The 18723-nt window shown below is 35.1% G+C and overlaps 1 protein-coding gene across 2 annotated transcripts; it reads left to right on the top strand.

The window, feature by feature from the left end:
- The first annotated feature begins 1100 nt into the window (after positions 1-1100).
- LOC131153220 (protein phosphatase 1 regulatory inhibitor subunit PPP1R8 homolog) lies at positions 1101-11412 on the top strand. 2 transcript variants are annotated; one of them, XM_058105386.1, is made up of 3 exons: positions 1101-1347; positions 2367-3025; positions 10161-11412. In XM_058105386.1, exons 2-3 carry the CDS (start codon positions 2553-2555, stop codon positions 10987-10989), a joined length of 1302 nt encoding a protein of 433 aa, XP_057961369.1. In that variant the 5' UTR covers positions 1101-1347; positions 2367-2552; the 3' UTR covers positions 10990-11412. The 2 variants fall into 2 exon arrangements, with proteins under 2 accessions (XP_057961369.1, XP_057961370.1); XM_058105387.1 differs by having other exon boundaries at positions 1242-1347; positions 2333-3025.
- Positions 11413-18723: the final 7311 nt, after the last annotated feature.

The following is an 18723-nucleotide window of genomic DNA, read 5'->3' as shown; positions in this document are numbered from 1 at the left end:
GTTCTGTCTTGGACTCAAATGCATTTTAATAACTTGTTTGTTCTAAATTTAAGTGCTTTTAGGTTTATATTTTCTTTTTGGGTCAAATGTTCCATCCATGTTATGTTCAATTAAGAGCCATCTTATTCAGTCTCAAGATCTTAAAACATTCAAAGAGCAAAATCTTTTAAAAAAGTTCTGGCAAAATAAACAAATAAATAAATGAAATGTTAGGACCGATTGATGGCAATAATACATGAAATTATTTTCTGTTCCCATTTTGTATTCTTATTATGTGTTTACTCCTTTTCTTTTCCCATGTGATTGTTTATGCTTTAACAAGGAAAATGAGTAGGGAAAAGATTCCCAATTCAATGGATTAGACTATATTTGATGCGTGAGAATTAATTAGTTCACCGAAAAACATACCTATAATGGCAACAAATATGGAATTTGGTACTTGCACATTTTTAGTGAATCCTATTATTGAGCTCGTAATCATTCTTCAAATTTCAATTTTTCAAAAAAAAAAAAAAAAAGGACAAAAGCATAATAATAGTAATGATATTTTTTTCCCAAACAAAGACTTAACTTTTAAGATGAGGGGGATGAATTTTTTTTTTATTTTTATATTCTACTTTTGCTTTATCAATAATAAAAATAGAAATATCTCATTTATCTTATAAATTTTAAATCAAATACAATGTATATGTACTCATTAGCATTCGAATTGCTAAACTAAAATTAATCATATCATGTTATACACGTACATGTAACATAAGTGATTTAGGAAGGAGTGTTCATAGAGGTTTCATTTAGATACCAAACATAATAGTGGGATAGAAAATACTACTTAAAATAGTTTCGTACAGGATTGAAAAAAAGGATCAAGAAAAAATAATACACTTTTATTAATAAATTTTTTTTCCCCTTTTGTCACTCTAATCTCAGCGCTGAGTCTAGTAAGGATTCGCGAGAACAATGGAACCTCTATGAATGTTCTTTTCAATAAGTTTCTTTGGACTTCCTTACAACATCAATCTTCACATAATAATGTTTAAAATGGATAGAAGGACTTTTTTAAAACTGAGTAAACTTATATTAATGTATGTTGATTTTCTGCCATCAATTTCCCGGCTTTAGAATTGTAGGGGGGTGGAGAAAGGGTTGGAGGCAATTCGGTAATATTATTGCTTAAGCGAGGGCATTTCGGTCGTAAAAAATTAAAGCGGCAGTTGTGTCGCAACGTTGCCCTTCGCCCATTTCACCCTTTCGTGATCTTCATCGTTCCGCCTTCCTCTTCTCCTCCCTCCGAAGGCTCATATGATTTGAAGTCCAGAGAGAGGGACGGGGCTTGAATTCGCGCAGGTAACTATGCTTCCTCGTACACGCTATTCGTACGTTTCTTATTATTTGTATAGAATTTCTGATTACTTCTTTGCTGTTGCAATAATTTCTCTCAATCCGATCCTTTTGAATTGTTGTCTTTTGCTTTTTGGGCGATTTTTGGTTTTCCATCTACTGGCGCGTTTTTTATTAGAACTTCTTCTTATAGTTTTTGTATTGGAATTGTTAAGTTTACGCCGCTTTTGGTTGCTGAGAAAATGCTTAAAAGTGTATTTCTAAATTTTGAAGTCTTAGTGCATCTGCTAAAAATTTTGGAACCCAAGAAATCAAGAATTTTTACATTCTCGTGTACTGCCACACCTGAAAAACTACTGCTTATGGTTTATCTCGTGGAAATGGATCGATTTGTGCTGTGTTTGGTTGCTGAGAAAAATCTGGAAAGTTTATAGTATCAAATTTTAACCTAAGAAATCTGGAACCTCAGATTTTCGGTTTACTGGAAAAAACTGCTTCTTGTGGTTTATCTCCTGGAGTGGTTTAATTTGTGGCTTTGTGCCATGTTTTTTTGTGGAGAAAAATACATTTTAAATATTAGGCATCTTGTTTTTGGAGCCAAAAAAATTTATGATCTCAAGGAAACTGGAATCGTGGCCCAGCTGGCTGTAGCTAACTGTTGGGCTTTTCTTGTTGAGAGGGTGGGCTTTAAGTGGAGTTCCTCTTCTTTTGGAAGATGAAGGGGCTGAAAACATAGAACTCTGGATTTTGTTTATTCTTGTTTGTTTTGTGCATTACCGAGTAGGGAGGGCAAAAAAGTGTGCCGCATTTCTCAATGAGATTTTAAGCTTTATGTTGCTTAGTTCCTGGTTTCCTGCTATTGATTTGATTTGAAGTCAACATAGGGTGCTTCCATTATTCTTTGTGCCAGTATCCGGTGGAAAAAATTGGCTTTATGAGTTTGATATTGGTTTATCTTTTTGTTTATCACATGACATGTTTTGTTTTTTAGTAGGTTTTATTGATGTATATGACTTGAACTTCAGGCTTGAAGTTTGGACCTGAAAACTGTGTAGCATTAAAGTTGGAGGATTGATAGAACATATGCAAAGATCAGGTACAGGGATGGCCTTTGTTTGGGGTCGATACTTAAATGTATTACTGCTTGATGCAAAGCCCTTCTGAATTGAATTGCTGGAGTGATTTGTTTAAAAGCAATAAAACTGGAGATAATGTTTGGGAGGGCAGGTCTTGATCGATTTAAGAAAGCTCAATCCTTGGAACCGTTCTCAGTGAGTGTAAATGCAACTACTAAAACAGCTACCCAACCTGCTCCTAGAACAGCTGCCCCTGCCTCAGTTCCACTATCCCAGCCTAAAACTCCCCTTCAACAGACCCAATACCAGCAGCAGTATGTTTCTCAATATCCTGCAGGACCAGATGCACCACCATCAGTAGGGCCAACTCAGCAGGCAACTCAAGTTGGAGGAGGCCAGTCAACTTGGCAGCCTCCTGATTGGGCTATTGAGCCCCGGCCAGGTGTATATTATCTTGAGGTTTTAAAAGATGGTGAAGTCCTTGATCGAATTAATCTGGACAAGAAGAGGCACATATTTGGGCGGCAGTTTCCTACTTGTGAGTTTGTGCTTGATCATCAGTCTGTCTCGCGCCAGCATGCTGCTGTTGTTCCTCACAAGAATGGAAGGTAGATGTCTGCTCAATATTTTTTGACAGTTTGAATTGTCTCTATTCCAATTGTGGCTGCTTCTTGTTTAATTCTTATTGGTTTGTTGTTCTGCATTAGCTGGATTGACTTTGGAAATTCTTCCTTGGTTGAGCATGCTCTTGTGTTGTAGTGCGGGCAAGAAAACTTAGCGAAGATAAGCAGACAGAGGCTAGAACTTGAGTGAGATTAAAGCTGGGACAGGAAATAGGGTTTAAGGTTGAAAAAACACTGAAACTAGTGTTAACAACAATAATACTATCAATCTCAACTCTCAAGGGCTTGTTTATGCTTAGGTTACAGCAACTATCTAACCTCAGGCCTTGAGTGCAAATAAACCCTGTGCAAATAAAAGCATCTAATCTTAGATTTCTAAAGTAATTGATCAATCACAATATAGTCATGTGACTATTAAATTACACCAGATAGTTTCAGAATAAAAGAAAAAGTAGAGACAACTGAAACCTAATCAAAACAGCAGGCTGCTTCTGTACTCAATCTTAGTTGCATGAACAGTGCCCATGCTACAGTGACCATGCTCCTGCATCAACTCAACTTGGGAAGAAACTTGACTCTGATGATAAAAATCCTGACAGCTTCATCATGTGTTTCTGTAAACCTTCTAATTGTTTTTTCTATCAATATTTCTAGAAATCTTATAATGATGTCTGTTAAAGCACCTCAATATATTTCTCAAACTTCTTTGGCTACTTTTGTTTGACCATCAGCTCGGGAGTGTATACTCCAATTGAACCTCTAATCTCCTCCAGAGTTCTCCAAATATGCCCCATTAATTTAATGCCTATGTCAAAAACAGTAGAACAGGGGAACATCATGTAACGTCACTAATCAATGTGTGTAGCACCAGAAGCTTTAAAATAGGGAATGAAGTGCTTCCTTTTTTGAATATTGATATACTACAAGATGGATGTATAACCACATATATTGAGAGCTTGCCTTCCAAAATTGGGAATCTGAACACTGTTCCACTGATTTGGTTAGATCCTTATACAATAACGGTCACTAGTAGCGATCATCCAGCCACCAATTCCTTGTTTTTGCTCTGCCAAATGTACTCCCAGAGTCCCAGGTCATTTCCATGTAGCTCTTGCATAACCTGCTCATGTAACAAATCCTCTTGGACTCACGACTGATTTATCTTGATCTGGGTAACTATATTGCTTTGTTATAATCATCATAAATATGTCCTAACATCCCATTGGCATCTTCCTTACACTCAGCTTGATTCATCCTTCATTGTGGTTGTACATAGGAGTTTCCCTCCCCAAACCTGTAAGTTGCTGCCTGCTCTAGAAGCACTAGCCCTAGAACTGTTTTGTGCTCGCTACATATTTTTCTTCGTCACTCCTTTCGACTTGCATTATACTTCCCCCACTTCGTTTGTTGGTTGTGACAACCCTATGATGGCTCTGCTGAGCCATTTGATTGTTTTTGTTACTCCAAACGGATGCCTGCCATTTCTGGTTGTTTTTTTTTCCCGAAGTAGAATTTTCCAATCAAGGGAGACCATACTAGTTAAAATACTTCTGGTCCTTTTTTTTTGGAAGTATAATTTTCCAGTCAAGGGAGTTCAAAGGATTTGTTGCTCAGTAGATATGATATTTGCTTGATGTGCCATGAGTCTTATGAAACAAATGCATACATTCCTCTTCATTGTTCGGTGGCGAACAACCATGGGAATGCTCTTTTTTCGTATTTTATTGAAGCTTGGATGGCGCCTTGGGCTGTGGCTGATTTTTTGCTAGCGAGATATTGGGGGTTTGGGAAGTCTTCACTATCCGCTGGACTCTATGAATTGAGAGGAATTTGAGACTTTTCAGGGCTTGCTCAATTTCTTCCCATTTGTGATGGATTAGAGTAGCTTTTTGGCACCTCTTTGGGCTTATTGGTTTGGGTTTTTTTGAGGGTTTGTCACTGGCCGATCTTCGAAAGGATTGGACAGATTTATTGTAATTTTTAGCTGTTTCTTGAGGACATCTTGCCCTCTCATTGTGCATTTATCTTTTTAATCAATAATTTTTTCTCCAAACAAAAAAAAAAGAGGAATTGCTTGTTAATATAAATAGAAAGACAACTTGGTTCATTTGCAGCTGTAGGTGTAGCATTTTAAATTTAATTTATGATTCATTGTGTTGTATTATGAAAATTATAGAAATAAAAAAAATTGTTTGTTATAACAAGCAACAAAAACAACAACAACGCCTTAAGCCCCACTAGGTGGGGTTAGCTACTTGAATAATTTTCTATCAATTCACCCGATTTAAAGCATTTTCCTCTTTTAACTTAAGAGCTATTAAATCCTTCCTCAGTACATCATTTCAGGTTATTTTATGTCTATCCATTTTAATACCAGATACAAATACTATTTCACTAATTCTCACAGGTGCACTACTAGATTTGCGTTTCAAATTTCCAAACCATCTAAATCGCCCCTCCCTTATCTTGCCTTCGACCAATACTATGTCTAGTTTATTGCATATATGTTTGTTCCTTAATTTATCTTTTAATATTATACTACTATTTCACCTTAACATTCGCATTCTGGAAAATTTTGCTATTTGTGCATATTTGTTTCTTAGTTGCCCAACATTCCGATTCATAAAGCATAGCTGAATTTATAGCCATCTTGTAGAACTTTCCTTTTAATTTTAAGGGTATTCTATGATTGCACAACATGTGTGATGCACTCCTCTATTTTACTCAACCTGCTTTAATTCTATGTATGTCATTCTCTTCAATTCCCCTTCCGCTTGCATAATAGATTCAAGATATCAAAACCAACACTGTTATTAATTTCTTGATTATCAAGTTTAATCTTCTCTCAAGTACTCCCCATTATTGAAATTTCATTTTATATATTCTGTCTTATTCCTACTTATCCTAAAACCTTTAGACTCTAACACAATTCTCCAAAGTTCTAACTTAGATGCCAAACCACTCCTACTTTCATCAATCAAGACAATGTCATAATTTGTTTGTTTGAATTGAAAAAAAAAATGTTTTTAAAAGATAAAGATGTCAAATGGCAGCAATTCAAATTGAATTCTAGTCAAGCTTATAAACAAGCCTCTTAGTGAATCCGCAAATGAGTCAATTACGAGTCTATGTAGGAACAAGTCCATGAGCTTACTTAATAATTTGCAAGCCTATTGAACAAGTCTTGTCTTGAGCTTACAATGAGTTGAAATGTGAGCTAGTAAAATGAGTGAGCATGTGAGCTTGGCAAGATGAGCATGATCTAGCTCGATCGTGGCTCATTTTAGTTGTCAGCTTCAAATCTAGGTTTGGGCTTGGATCATTTATCTTAGTGAACGAGTTTGAACAAGCTATTATTAAGTGAGCACCAAGTAGCTCAAGCTTTTTTTTTGCAGCCCTAATCACGAAGAGATGGATGTAGACCAGCGTTGGTACTAAAAATAGCTGTCTAGTGGCTTAAAATACAAAGTTGTAGTAGCTATATAACAGAAAATTGGCTAAAGAACAAAAAGGAATTAAAGAAGGAATCTTATTGAATGATTCATAGGGTTTCTGACCGGTAAAGAAAACTCAACTAAAATATTTTTATTTATAAACTATGAGAAGAAGCAAATCATGCTATTTGAAATAACTTGCATAAAATGGTTCAACCCTAGTCTTTGGCCTTTCAGTTCATGCATCATCATGATTCATTTGTTTTACTTGTATGTATGTGATAAGTTTTAATTGTATATTGTGCTTGTGCAAAAGCCAATAATTATATGAAGAGGCATTAACATGTCATGTCCATTTGAATGCTAACCTATAAAGAAAACATAAACAAATGTTGGGTGTTTCTGGTTCGATATATGGCCTAAAGTTGAGTGTTTATTTATTTATGCATGGTACTTTGCATTTGGGAGTATGGAACTTGGACTTTGTATTTGAATTTCTGTGGATTTGCATATAATGTAGTATAAAATTGTATTGAATTTCTTTCAAATCTACATAATTTCAAATCCAACCTTGAAATCTGTGGTCCCAAACACTACCTTAGGTTATATTTGGTTTACGGATTGCCTACTCCTAGGGATGTATTAGTTACACTAGACTAGTTAGAGTTGCCAACACCGGGTTTAGGAAGCCCATTTTTGTTGTCAACATTTTGATGATTGTTTATAAATCAAACAAGTATAGACAACCAAACTTTTGGTCCCATAACTTGTTTATTTATTTAAAAGAAAAAGGAATTATCACTTTATTTCAATTTTGAAAAAGCAAGATAAAAGGAAACCTTCTTGAAAAGAGATTAGGTTTGGGAGCACTTTTTGAATAGGGAAGGTAATTTTTTTAATTTTTTTTTGTTAGAATTAAAAGAACTAGCACCCTATAACACCCATTCTATGAATGATTGCTGTACTTATCTTTTGAGTGTGTGTATCTTCTCTTTTTGAAAACAAATTTTTGAAAGAAATAGTTGAAATTCAAAAACATTTGAAAAACCAAGTTGCAAGATCAAGCAGTCAACCACTCCTTTGCAACCTTCTTCTCTTTGCTTTTTCTTTTCAAAAATCTTCCATGTCGTAACCCTTTTGAAAAGACCTTTTTGGATTCATATAGAGGACTTAACCTTATGAAAATCATACTACTTAATGACTCTTAAAAACGAACATACAATCACAAACATAAAGACTAAAGAAAAGAAAAAGGAAGAGACTTTGTTGGTTTTTTGTTGTGGATGGATCTACTAAACTACCTATATATCTTCTAAAGAGAAATCAAGTCATTTGTAGTTCCCGAAAAAAATCTCAATTGTCAATTTAAAATTTTTTTTTTGAAATTTTAAAAATATTTTTTGGGTTATTTTATGAAATATTTTGAATTAGAACGATTTAGTTTCTTTGGGAGTAAAACCATAAAATCCAATTTGGAAACGCTAATTTTTCCTTTTAGATTAGAGGCTTTTTAATTCATTCAACAACCACATCATGAGTGGTTCATTAAAAAATTAAATTTTCTACAAAGGAATCTTTGGTTCCTTTAAAAGGAAAACCATAAAACTTAGTTTGAAAAATTGTGAATTTTTTATCGGAGAATCACAAACCCGCCTTGACATCATGTTAGAAAAGGGTTGGCAAATACCAAAAGCCACATCGTGGATGTAAGACTCCAAAGATGTTTGAAAATTTTAGTTAAAACATGAAAACATTGTGAAAACTTCACATGAATTCATTTCTTAATGAAAATTTGTTTTTATTTTTTGAAGAAAACATGAAAACCTCTATTAAACTAACTTTCAAATTCAACCAAATGCATTCTATTGAATTTAAGACCCCAAAACACTTGAAATTCTTGATAAAATCAAGAAAAAGTTCAAAAGATAGCTCTCTTGGGATTTGGCGGTTGATTGCCACCAACGGCTACTTCTTCAAAAAGGCATTGGGCAGTTGACCGCCTATAGACAAACTTTCATAAAACATGCCATTTAAAAAAAAAAAAAAAAACCTTTAACGTGTTCTTTTCTATGCAATTAAGATAAAAACATGCCCTACCACTTTGAGCGTGTGTTATTAACATAAATTAATGGACAAATCATGAAACATTGAATATGAATATTCAAAGAAATATCATGTTGTATTATGTGACTTGTATTGAGTGAAACACATGTACAGAGGGCATCAGCCTTCTGGGCCTGTAATTTATTGTTTTATTGGCTGGGACGATTAATGGGTTGGGGGTGCGGGGGTAACGATCTCGCTGTACAGTACAGGGGTATTTGAGGAATTTTTCTAATACCTCTGTATGGCCAGGGTTAGTATAAATACATATGATGTAACCCTATTTTGATATAGTGAAATCCAGTCGCTGCTTGCTTCCGTGGATGTAGGCATACTGCTGAATCACGTTAAATTCGTATGTTTTTGTTGCTTTATCTTTGTGTTTTTTTGTACTATTCATCATAATTGCCATGTTTCACAACATATCAACATGACTCAACATATCACAATTTATAAAACAGGTGGCATTGAATGAAGTAAAGTGTTAGACACTGACTTTATTGAAGAACAATTTTTTGTTGATCAAGTGGACACCCTCACTTTAATTCGCACCCCAAACACCTAAAACAAAGGAGGAGATTTGTGATCTTATCTCCCTTTTCCTTTCAAAAAAATCCCACTTTGTCCGCATGAAAAATTTTGAAAATCCTTTCTTTGCCCCCACTTGAATGCGTTCGTATCTCTCTTTTCAAGAGGTCTTTTTTATAGATCTCTAAAGGAAGGGAGGGAAAACCCCTTCTGAATTTGAATTTTGAAAATTTGAATTCAAAATTAACTACCAACCAATAGTTGCCAATGTCGTTGCTTGATATGTGACATCATTGGGACACATGACGTGCCTAAATTCCACAGTCAATCACAAGAGGGCAATACAGAATTTCTATTTTTGATGGGGCAGGTCGACTGCCTGAAGTAGCTGGTCGATCGCCTAGTGAAAAATTTCCTTTCTCTTTATTTTTTCCGTGATTTTTGATATCTTCATTTTAGTTATTGTTTGTTTGATCAAAAAATGACTATCGGCAATAGTTATATAAAATAATATATTGTTACCCAGAAAATAACAATGTGAAAACTTTTTATAAATCAAGAAATAGACAAGGAATAATTATTCTCATATTTTATCACGGGAATGTGTATTGATTATTACATGTTGGATGAAATAACAAGGAATAGCTATTACCTCAATTCTCAAATTTCTCATTGTATTCCATCTTATTCCTAAAATAAGCTATTCCACGAACGAAACATAGACTTAGTGTTTTTAATTACATGCATGTGTTATTTTGATAAGGTTAAAATTTCATGCTTTGGAGAGTTCAGACTCTAAAACAGTCAATAAGGAGTTGGAAAACTTGATGAATGGTCAATACTGATGATCCAATGTATTATGTAAGATCTTCTGAAGTGACCCAATATTCTAATGCAGATGTAACACCACCTGTTCTTCTACTTGAAATCTCATAGTCTTGATATCTTGTCTCATCAAAATTTAGCTTTCTGAGGTTTTGTAAAGGTTGTTTATTACATCATCAGAGTATTTATAAACCTCTCTCTCTGTCTCTCTCTCTCTCTGTCTCTCTCAGCATATATGTAATTGATTTGGGATCAGCACACGGTACATTTGTGGCAAATGAGCGATTAACCAAGGATACTCCTGTTGAGTTTGAAGTGGGACAGTCTTTGCGTTTTGCTGCATCAACAAGAACTTATATTTTGAGAAAGAATAATGCAGCACTTTTCCCTCCTCCACGACCCATGGAAATCAACCTACCACCACCTCCCGATCCTTCTGATGAAGAAGCTGTTGTGGCTTATAACACACTTTTGAATCGTTATGGTTTAAGAAAATCAGATGTACTGTCTAATTCCATTGAATTGGGTGGTTCAATAACTTCAGGTGGAAGTTATGATGCGCAGCCATTGGAGAGGCCATCTAAGAGAATAAGGAAAACAAGAGTAGCCTTCAGGGATCAGGTTGGGGGAGAGCTGGTTGAGGTTGTGGGGATTTCTGATGGAGCTGATGTAGAGACAGAGCCTGGTCCCGTGGGTGTGAAAGAAGGGAGTCTTGTTGGTAAATACGAATCATTGGTCCAAATTACAGTCATACCGAAAGGGAAAGAGCATTACTCCGCAAGGGAAGACAGCATTTCTCAAAAGGGTGTTACCGATAAACTACAAGTAGTTTTGGACAAGGTTAAAACTGCTCCGAAGAGTGGAATTCATGATGATCTCTATGGTGAATCATTTTCTGGCAAAGTAGGTTCCTCTTGGGCGCACCCATCTTATAGTTCTGATGGTAAACAAGCTTCTCCAACTAAAGGTTCTGAACGGAAACCAGTTGGTGCATCAAGTGGGAATCTTGGTAACAACTTGGCCTATGATGATGATGATGATGATTTGTTTGGGGACTAAGGTGAACAAAAAGGCCTATTTTGTTTCTGAGCTCAAATTTGTGGGTTAAGCACATATTTTTTCCTGGCCGTCAATGGGAAAATTTGTCCTATCATTAGAGATTTTGGCCAAAATGGCATGCACCAGTAAGGGTTTTGAATGACCCAGCTCAACTAAATGCTGAGGTTGGGCATTAAGAACTGCATGGTAATTGAGTAGTGGCATTTTTTCTTTTCAGCCCCCCTCCCCAGCCGAACCTTCATTTGATAGCTAGGAATCTCAGGAGACCATCTTAATGATGGGTGTGCAAATAGCTTTTATGACAAGAAGGTTCTCTTGTAGTATTGTTCTGTTCCATTGCTTCTTGGAAGGCTTGTGCAATTTGAGGGTGTTAGAATGTTGTACTGCTAATGTTCATTCTACATGGACAACATATTTACATTATGTTCTACTTGTGCATCTTTCGGCGCATTTTTTTTTTTTCAAACACTCGTTTTGATTCTTTGTTCTTAGTTGGTTTGTGGACATTTTTTTCCCTTAAAATTTTGTTATTTTTCTTTAAATATGTTCTATATATTTACAGGCATGCTCATTTAACAACTCTGCAGGATTTGGATATATAGGACATGTTTAGCAATGGAAAATGACTTTATTTTTAATTTTTTGAAGAATTATGAGAATCTCATTGTACTTTTGAGAATTTGAAAAATAAGAAAAAGAATTATGAAGTTTTTATACGATTCTTAATAAATTAGAAACAAGGTTAGATTTTGTTTCTTTAGAAATCTAATAAATGGAGATTGAAATGTGATTTTTACAACTAAACAAGATGCTGTAAATATGAATCAAGGTCTACATGATTGCAGGGTTGCAGACAGCTGCTGTATGAAATTTTAAGCGACAAATTTGTAATGCGTTCTCTCATGTTTTAGCCTCTTGTATACTACTGCTTTATTGATGAGACTTTTAGCGACAATTGGGTGGTGGCACCTCTTATTGTCTAAAGGTATTTGGCCACTACTTCGTTGGCTGTTAAAGCCTTCGCATATGTAATCCGAGGAGCTGGTACCTCAAATGTGAAATGATCTGTTCACGCTTCAATATAGTTAAATGTGTTGTTGCCCCAAGTTCAAAAACACTAGCAATGTGTTCTTGATCTTCAACGACCGGCGAGAAGTAGAATGAATGAATGAATCGAACTTATCAAATAACTACAATGACTATAAAAATTCAACAAAGAGTTTTGAGCCGTCAGCGAATACTAACTTTTTTTTTTTAACTAAAAGAGGATGGCACCTCTATTTATTTATTAATATAACTTAATACTATTGAATGTGACCGTTTGAGGAAATGTCAACAAAGTAATTAAGCTAATATTCCTACAAACTTGTGAGACATTAATGCTAATTAGAAGCAGTTACATTGGTGAACCTTATTATTTGAGATATATCAACGAATTTATCTGTTATTATATCAATACCTATTTTTGCTAGTAAGGATTTAATAACACTGAAAATTTGTCCCAAAAAATTGTTCATGATCACATAAATTGGGGAAAAAGGTTTAGTGTAGTCGAACTTAGTGGGACTTAAGACTTGATTTTTTTTTGTTATATATTAAATGCATGCTTCTCTCTAGAACACAAAGTAATATAAATCGAGCAAAAACATTCTTTTTTTGCTCAATTCTTCCATCATTCATGTTGGGACTCTAGCATAAGAAGATCGTCTTCAAAGCCTACTTTCACTGGCTTATTTTTTAGTCCTTGTTCCATACTTTTACTGTCTTTCAATGTCTATCTACCTTAATTTTGAGTTCACCTATATAGTTCAATGCTTCTTGTTGCATCACATCCATAATGAATCATATTAATGATACAATTACCTTAAGATTGTTGAATGTTATTGCAAAGTAGAGTTTGTTTATTTTCAAGCAACATAAAGAAATATGATCCATACTAGAAAATGATAAATGTTTACTGTACATGAACACTTAATACATATTTATCTTAAGATAAGAGCAGGTCTCACATTGGTGCAATCCTTTCCTAAAATCCATGCAAGTGAATACTAGTGAAAAGGTGTGCAATATGTGTTGCATGACCTCCAAGTATTCAAGAGCATGTGCGCACCTCTTCATTGGTGCTATAATGAACATAAATAGAAAATTTGTGTTGTATGGTTTTCCTTTGAATTGTTGCACACTGTTAGAGAACCCATCCTCAAAACCTAGGTGTTAAGAAGAGAAAGTTAAGATCTTATACTGGTTTTGGAACTGTCACACCTTGAACCCTGAAATGGGACCCAGGGGTGAAAATGTAACGTAGCCTGTCTCTGTATCATACAAATCATCACAAATACAGTACAAAGGATGAGGGTCTGACCCTGTGGGGTTCCCAGACACCCTAAACACATCCAAATACAATCATATACGCAGCAAAAAAACCATACATACATATGCAGTACCATACCAGAGTCTATACAAGAGCAGACACAATACTTTATTAAAACGTACAAACGGGTGCCCAAATACATCTCAAAATGGCAACCCACCAAAAATACAGTCCTAACACTTACCCAAGCGCTAAACGCAGTACACCGGCCACTACGCTCCCAACTCCAAAATGCTAGTTCCGGTTACTCAAAGGACCTGTAAATATGTACATACAGCAGGGGCGAGACACCTCTCAGTAAGGAAGAACATAGGTTATATCGGTGTGTGACATTTGAGTGTTATCATGATACACTACATGCATAGAACAATAGTCAAAACAATCAAAACAGTTCCAGTATTTTCACAAACCAAGCAATTCAATCTGGTGTCGTCACACCCTTTGGCTCGAAGCCGGACTGTCTGGTGGTATTTCATACCCTTCGGTAAAAACCAGTGATCTGGTGGTATTTCACACCCTTCGGCCAACGCCGGCAGTCTGGTGATATTTCACACCCTTCGACAAATGCCGGTGCCCCCGGTAACCTGACATAACATCAGCGTTGAACCGGTGCAGATCTGGTGCTTGCACACCCTTCGGCTCGAAATTCGGCCATTCTAGTTGTATTGCGCACTCTTCGGCAAAAGCCGGGTTTTCACACCTAGAACAATTTGGAACCCCATTCCCATTTCACCAAAATACAACATATGCATGCTCATATAACCAAACAAATCACACTCATTTGGTAATCTAAATCATGGTTTTTCAAACAAATACAGTTTAAACAAGTCAAGGCATGACCATCCCAATATCACAGTATAAATCACACATATACTCGGTTTTTAACAAAACCCGAGATTCAGTCCGTCACCCCCTTTTCCCAAAAATTGTAATAATGAAAAATCCATAGTTTTTCCCGTTAGATCCCCCCAAATAAGTAGCCAAGACACACACAGGACCGTGGACCATAATTCTACCGAGTCCAATTTCAAAAATAACAAATATAAACATAGTTCCCTTTACCTTTTCCCCGAATAACAATTCCTAAACTCCAAGGCCCTTAAATAGAGAACCGAGTTTCAAAACCTACAAATCACAGTCCAGAAAATACTCACCAGACTGATACATATAAAACTACCGGATCAGAATTGAAAACTGAGTTTTACTTCAAATTTTCGCCAAAACCCAAAAATCTCTGAAACGAGATTCCGATCCGTAAAAATTGTAGAGAATCCTTCCACGATCCTCGTGGTAACTTCAGATTTTCGATTCCGTCAACGATCAGCGAAGAAATCTAGAGAGAAAGAGAGAGTAAGGAGAGTTTTAGAGAGAGAGAGAGAGATAAGCTTGAGATTTCTTAATGAAGAAGTAATGAAAATTTCCTTTTATAGCCCTTTGACCCGGCCCAATTCGTCGACGAAATGGTGCCTTCATTGACTAATCTTCCACTGGCTTTGTCGACGAATTAGTGGTCTCGTCGACGAATCTGGGATCTTCGGTTTTCCCGAGACTCCTCGGCTTCTCCTTGTCGACAAGTCTCCGAATTTTGTCGACGAGAAGAACAAAGGCTTCGTCAACGAAATCCAGTTTCGTCGACGAATCTGCTCTTTTACCAAAATGTCCCTTTCTTTATATATATAAACCCCTTATCACAGTTTGGGTTCTTATAGGAACTGTTCACAGAAACGATGTGGGACTAGACGCACACTAATACTCCCCCCTCGAGCCCATGGGGGGAAATGAGGCAAAGAGAAGTCCAACCCACGGAGGAGTCAAGCAGGCCAAGGCCCAGCTCTGATACCATGTTAGAGAACTCATCCTCAAAACCTAGGTGTCAAGAAGAGAGAGTTAAGAGGATCTTATACTGATTTTAGAACTGCTCACAGAGACGATATGGAACTGAATGCAAACTAATACACACCAATTGTGATGTAGTTCTTATACTGATTTTAGAACTGCTCACAGAAACGATGTGGAACTGAACGCACACTAATACACACCAATTGTGATGCAGTTCAAAGTCCCAAAATAAAAATAAATTTTCTACTCGATTTCAAAGACACTTTTCTAACAATATATATATATATTTGGGTCTGTAAGCTCACGTTGTGCCTTAACAACACAATGGATAGTAACCATCTATCGTCCCATATCCCTTCCATAATATTTCACAAGTGTCGAACATGAGATTTCTAAGTTTTAGCGACTTTAAGCATTAGGACAAAATGCACTTACATCCTTACAAATTTGACAAAAAGATACTAACCTTCTTGAGATTTTAAAAATTTTAGGGACATCACTTAAGGTTTCAAGATTTTCACAAACCTACCCTTAAATTTGCCATAGAGATACAAACTTGTCCTTTTGTTTTGGGAAAAGATAAGCCTTTTGAGGGGTGTAAGAGTCTCAAAAATTAAATGTTAAGAGAGGTCTAGGTAATTTTTGAAACTTTAAAGGAGGTTAATAAAATTTTTTAAAATCTCATAAAAGGTCTTTGTCTTTTTATTAAATTTCAAGAGAGGTGGTATCTGTTGCCCTAAATATTATGACAATAAAATAGCCGAACTGTTTTTTGATAAGATGGGTTCAAATGCTTAAAATTTAAAAATTTCATATTAAAGTCCTAAATTTGAATCTTAATAGAAATTAAAAGAAAAATGAGCAGAAAGGTATATGGAGTAGATCTTGACGTATAATTTGGGTATCGAATCCCAACCGACAAAGAAGAAAAAGAAAATCATAAATTGAGATAGAAGGGAGGAGGAGACCGTCCCATCATCAAAATGCAAATGAAATTGAAATTGAAATTGAAATGATGGGAAGGTGGTGTTGTACTATGGTTTGACTTTAGGAGGGAGTGGGGTTGAGCTAGCCACAAAATGATACAATTGGAGAAAAATTAATTAATTTTTCTTTTAGGATCCTTTTGGATGAAGTATTTTGATGAAAAAGGAAAAAAAAAAAAAAAGAATGAATAATGATTACTCTTACCTTACTTAATAGTCAAATATGAAAAATTGGACGACTCAGTATTTTTCTTTCATTTCTCTAATATTTTTTAAATTTCAAATTGGGCATTAGAGAAATTTAAAAAAAAATGAAAAGGAGAGAGAGAGAGAGAGAGAGAGAGAGGAGGAGATGAGAATGAATAATGCAGGCGTGTAGAGGGGCACACAACCTTGACTACAAAGCCACAACATTAACTTTTTACTTTGTCCCTCTTGGCCTCCAAAATCACCAACACGCCCAACAATTCCCATTACACTCTCTCCACTACACACACACACACACACACACCCAATTTAAGACACAAAAGTTAGTGTTTATTGATAAAAATTTAAATTTCATATTTACTTATTTAAATAAATATAAAAATTAAGGATAGATCTTTTTGATTTGTTCATTCTTTCTCTTATTAGTACTTATGGGCTTCTGATAGGAATTATTTATCTTATTAATATTAAATGTGTATTGCATGACCTCCAAGTATTCAATAGTATATATGCACATTTTTATTTGGAAAATTTGTATTGTATGCTTTTCATTTGAATTTGTTGCACACCAATTATGATGAAGTTGAATAAGTCCTGAAATAAAAACAACTTTCTTATGCGTCTTGATTTCAATAACTCTTTTTCAATAATCTGCATCTTACTTTACACCGTTGCTCTTATAAAGATCGAATAAGAATACATTTTTTTTCATCTGTGAATTAAAAGTTCACATTGTGCTTTGACTGCATATATAATAGATGGTAATTGTTTCTTATCTCATATCCCTTTCACAATATCTCACAAGTGTCGAACATGACACATGACCTAAGCTTTGATGACTTTAAGTATTAGGGTAGAAGACACTAACGCTTTCTGAAGTTTGGTAGAAAAAACACTAACCTTCCTGAGATTTCAACAATTTTAGCAAATCTCACTTGAAGTTTCAAAAAGGTACAAACATGTCCTTATATTTTGTAAAATTATGTGTCTCAAAAATTAAATATCAAATGAGATTTGTGTGATTTTTGAAACTTTAAGAGAGATTCATGAAATTCTTCTTCATAAAATCAAAGAGAAAGTTCATGTCTTTTTGTCAAATTTAAAAGGAGGTTAATATTTTTATTTTTTATTTTTTGTTTACATAGGAACTCCAGCCACCAACAAACCATTCGAACCCCCTGGTGCGGTACTAAACTTACGGATCAGCGTCCTTCCCCTAGGTCTCGCTGATCAAGTAAAGTTCAGAATACAAACACGGCTTCTGTGCATCAGTTAGACGTTCGGCCAACCCGATCCCCATGACACATTTCTATTATCATTCATGATCCCCGTTGGCTCACAGAGAACTCTCATCATCCACCATCTCCACTGGCTCACAGAACGAACTCTCACCATTCACAATTTCCGCTGGTTCACAGAGTAAATTCTCACCATTCATAGGTACCGCTGGTTCCGTGAGTGTATCTATCTGAAATTGAACCCTCAATATTCCTTCTTACGTGCTGATATCTTTCCATTGCGTCATGTTCGTGGGAGCGGAGGTTAATATCTTTTACCCAATAATAAAGTTATAATGTATAAGAGACATTAGAATGTTTAAAGTTTTAGAGTTCCATATTGAAAACATTTTTAAGTTTAGATCTTAATAGGAATGAAAAGGAATATCATAAATTGAGAGAGAAGGGAGGAGGAGACACGTCTCATCATCAGATTGAAATTGAAATGAAGGGAATTAGGGAAAGGTGGTGCTGTACCCTGTACATGGTTTGACTTTAGGGGGCGAGTGGGGTTGGGGTTGGGGTTGAGCCAGCCACCAAATGATACAGCCGGAGAAATTAATTAATTTATTAATTTTTTTTCTTTTATGATCTATTTAAAATTTGATAAAAAATATGAAAAAAAGGAAGGATTTTACTTTTTAATATTTAATTATCAATAAAAGTGAAGTGAGAAAGAAAATAAAAAAAAAAAATATCAAATCATTGAATTTAATTTTTTTCATCCTTAATTAACTTTTGTTAATCTTTAATCATAATAGAATAATTTTTCATTTTTAGTGATATTTGATACAAAGAGAAAATATAGTGAAAAATAAATATATTTTTTATTATTTTAAAAAAAGGAAAAATAAAAAAATGGATGGAGGGCATATGACAACCTTGAGGACGAGGACACAAAACGGTTCGAATACCATCTACTAACATCATTGAAAACATTGTTAAAATACTTTTGCGAGAAAGTTTTTTCGAAAACGTGAGAAAACATCGGGAAAGTAATAAATATTTTTCGGTTTCAACCTTGCGACATAGAAGGAATAAGAAAGAACCATAT

This window comes from Malania oleifera, chromosome 4 (genome assembly GCF_029873635.1).
Source record: "Malania oleifera isolate guangnan ecotype guangnan chromosome 4, ASM2987363v1, whole genome shotgun sequence".
NCBI lineage: Eukaryota > Viridiplantae > Streptophyta > Magnoliopsida > Santalales > Ximeniaceae > Malania > Malania oleifera.
This window is presented reverse-complemented; position numbering and strand designations above follow the sequence as displayed.

Coding starts and splice junctions, on each gene's coding strand:
- LOC131153220 (XM_058105386.1), top strand. CDS start 2,553: ATGTTTGGGAGGGCAGGTCTTGATCGATTTAAGAAAGCTCAATCCTTG. Junction 3,026..10,160: donor GTTCCTCACAAGAATGGAAG/GTAGATGTCTGC, acceptor TGTCTCTCTCAG/CATATATGTAATTGATTTGG.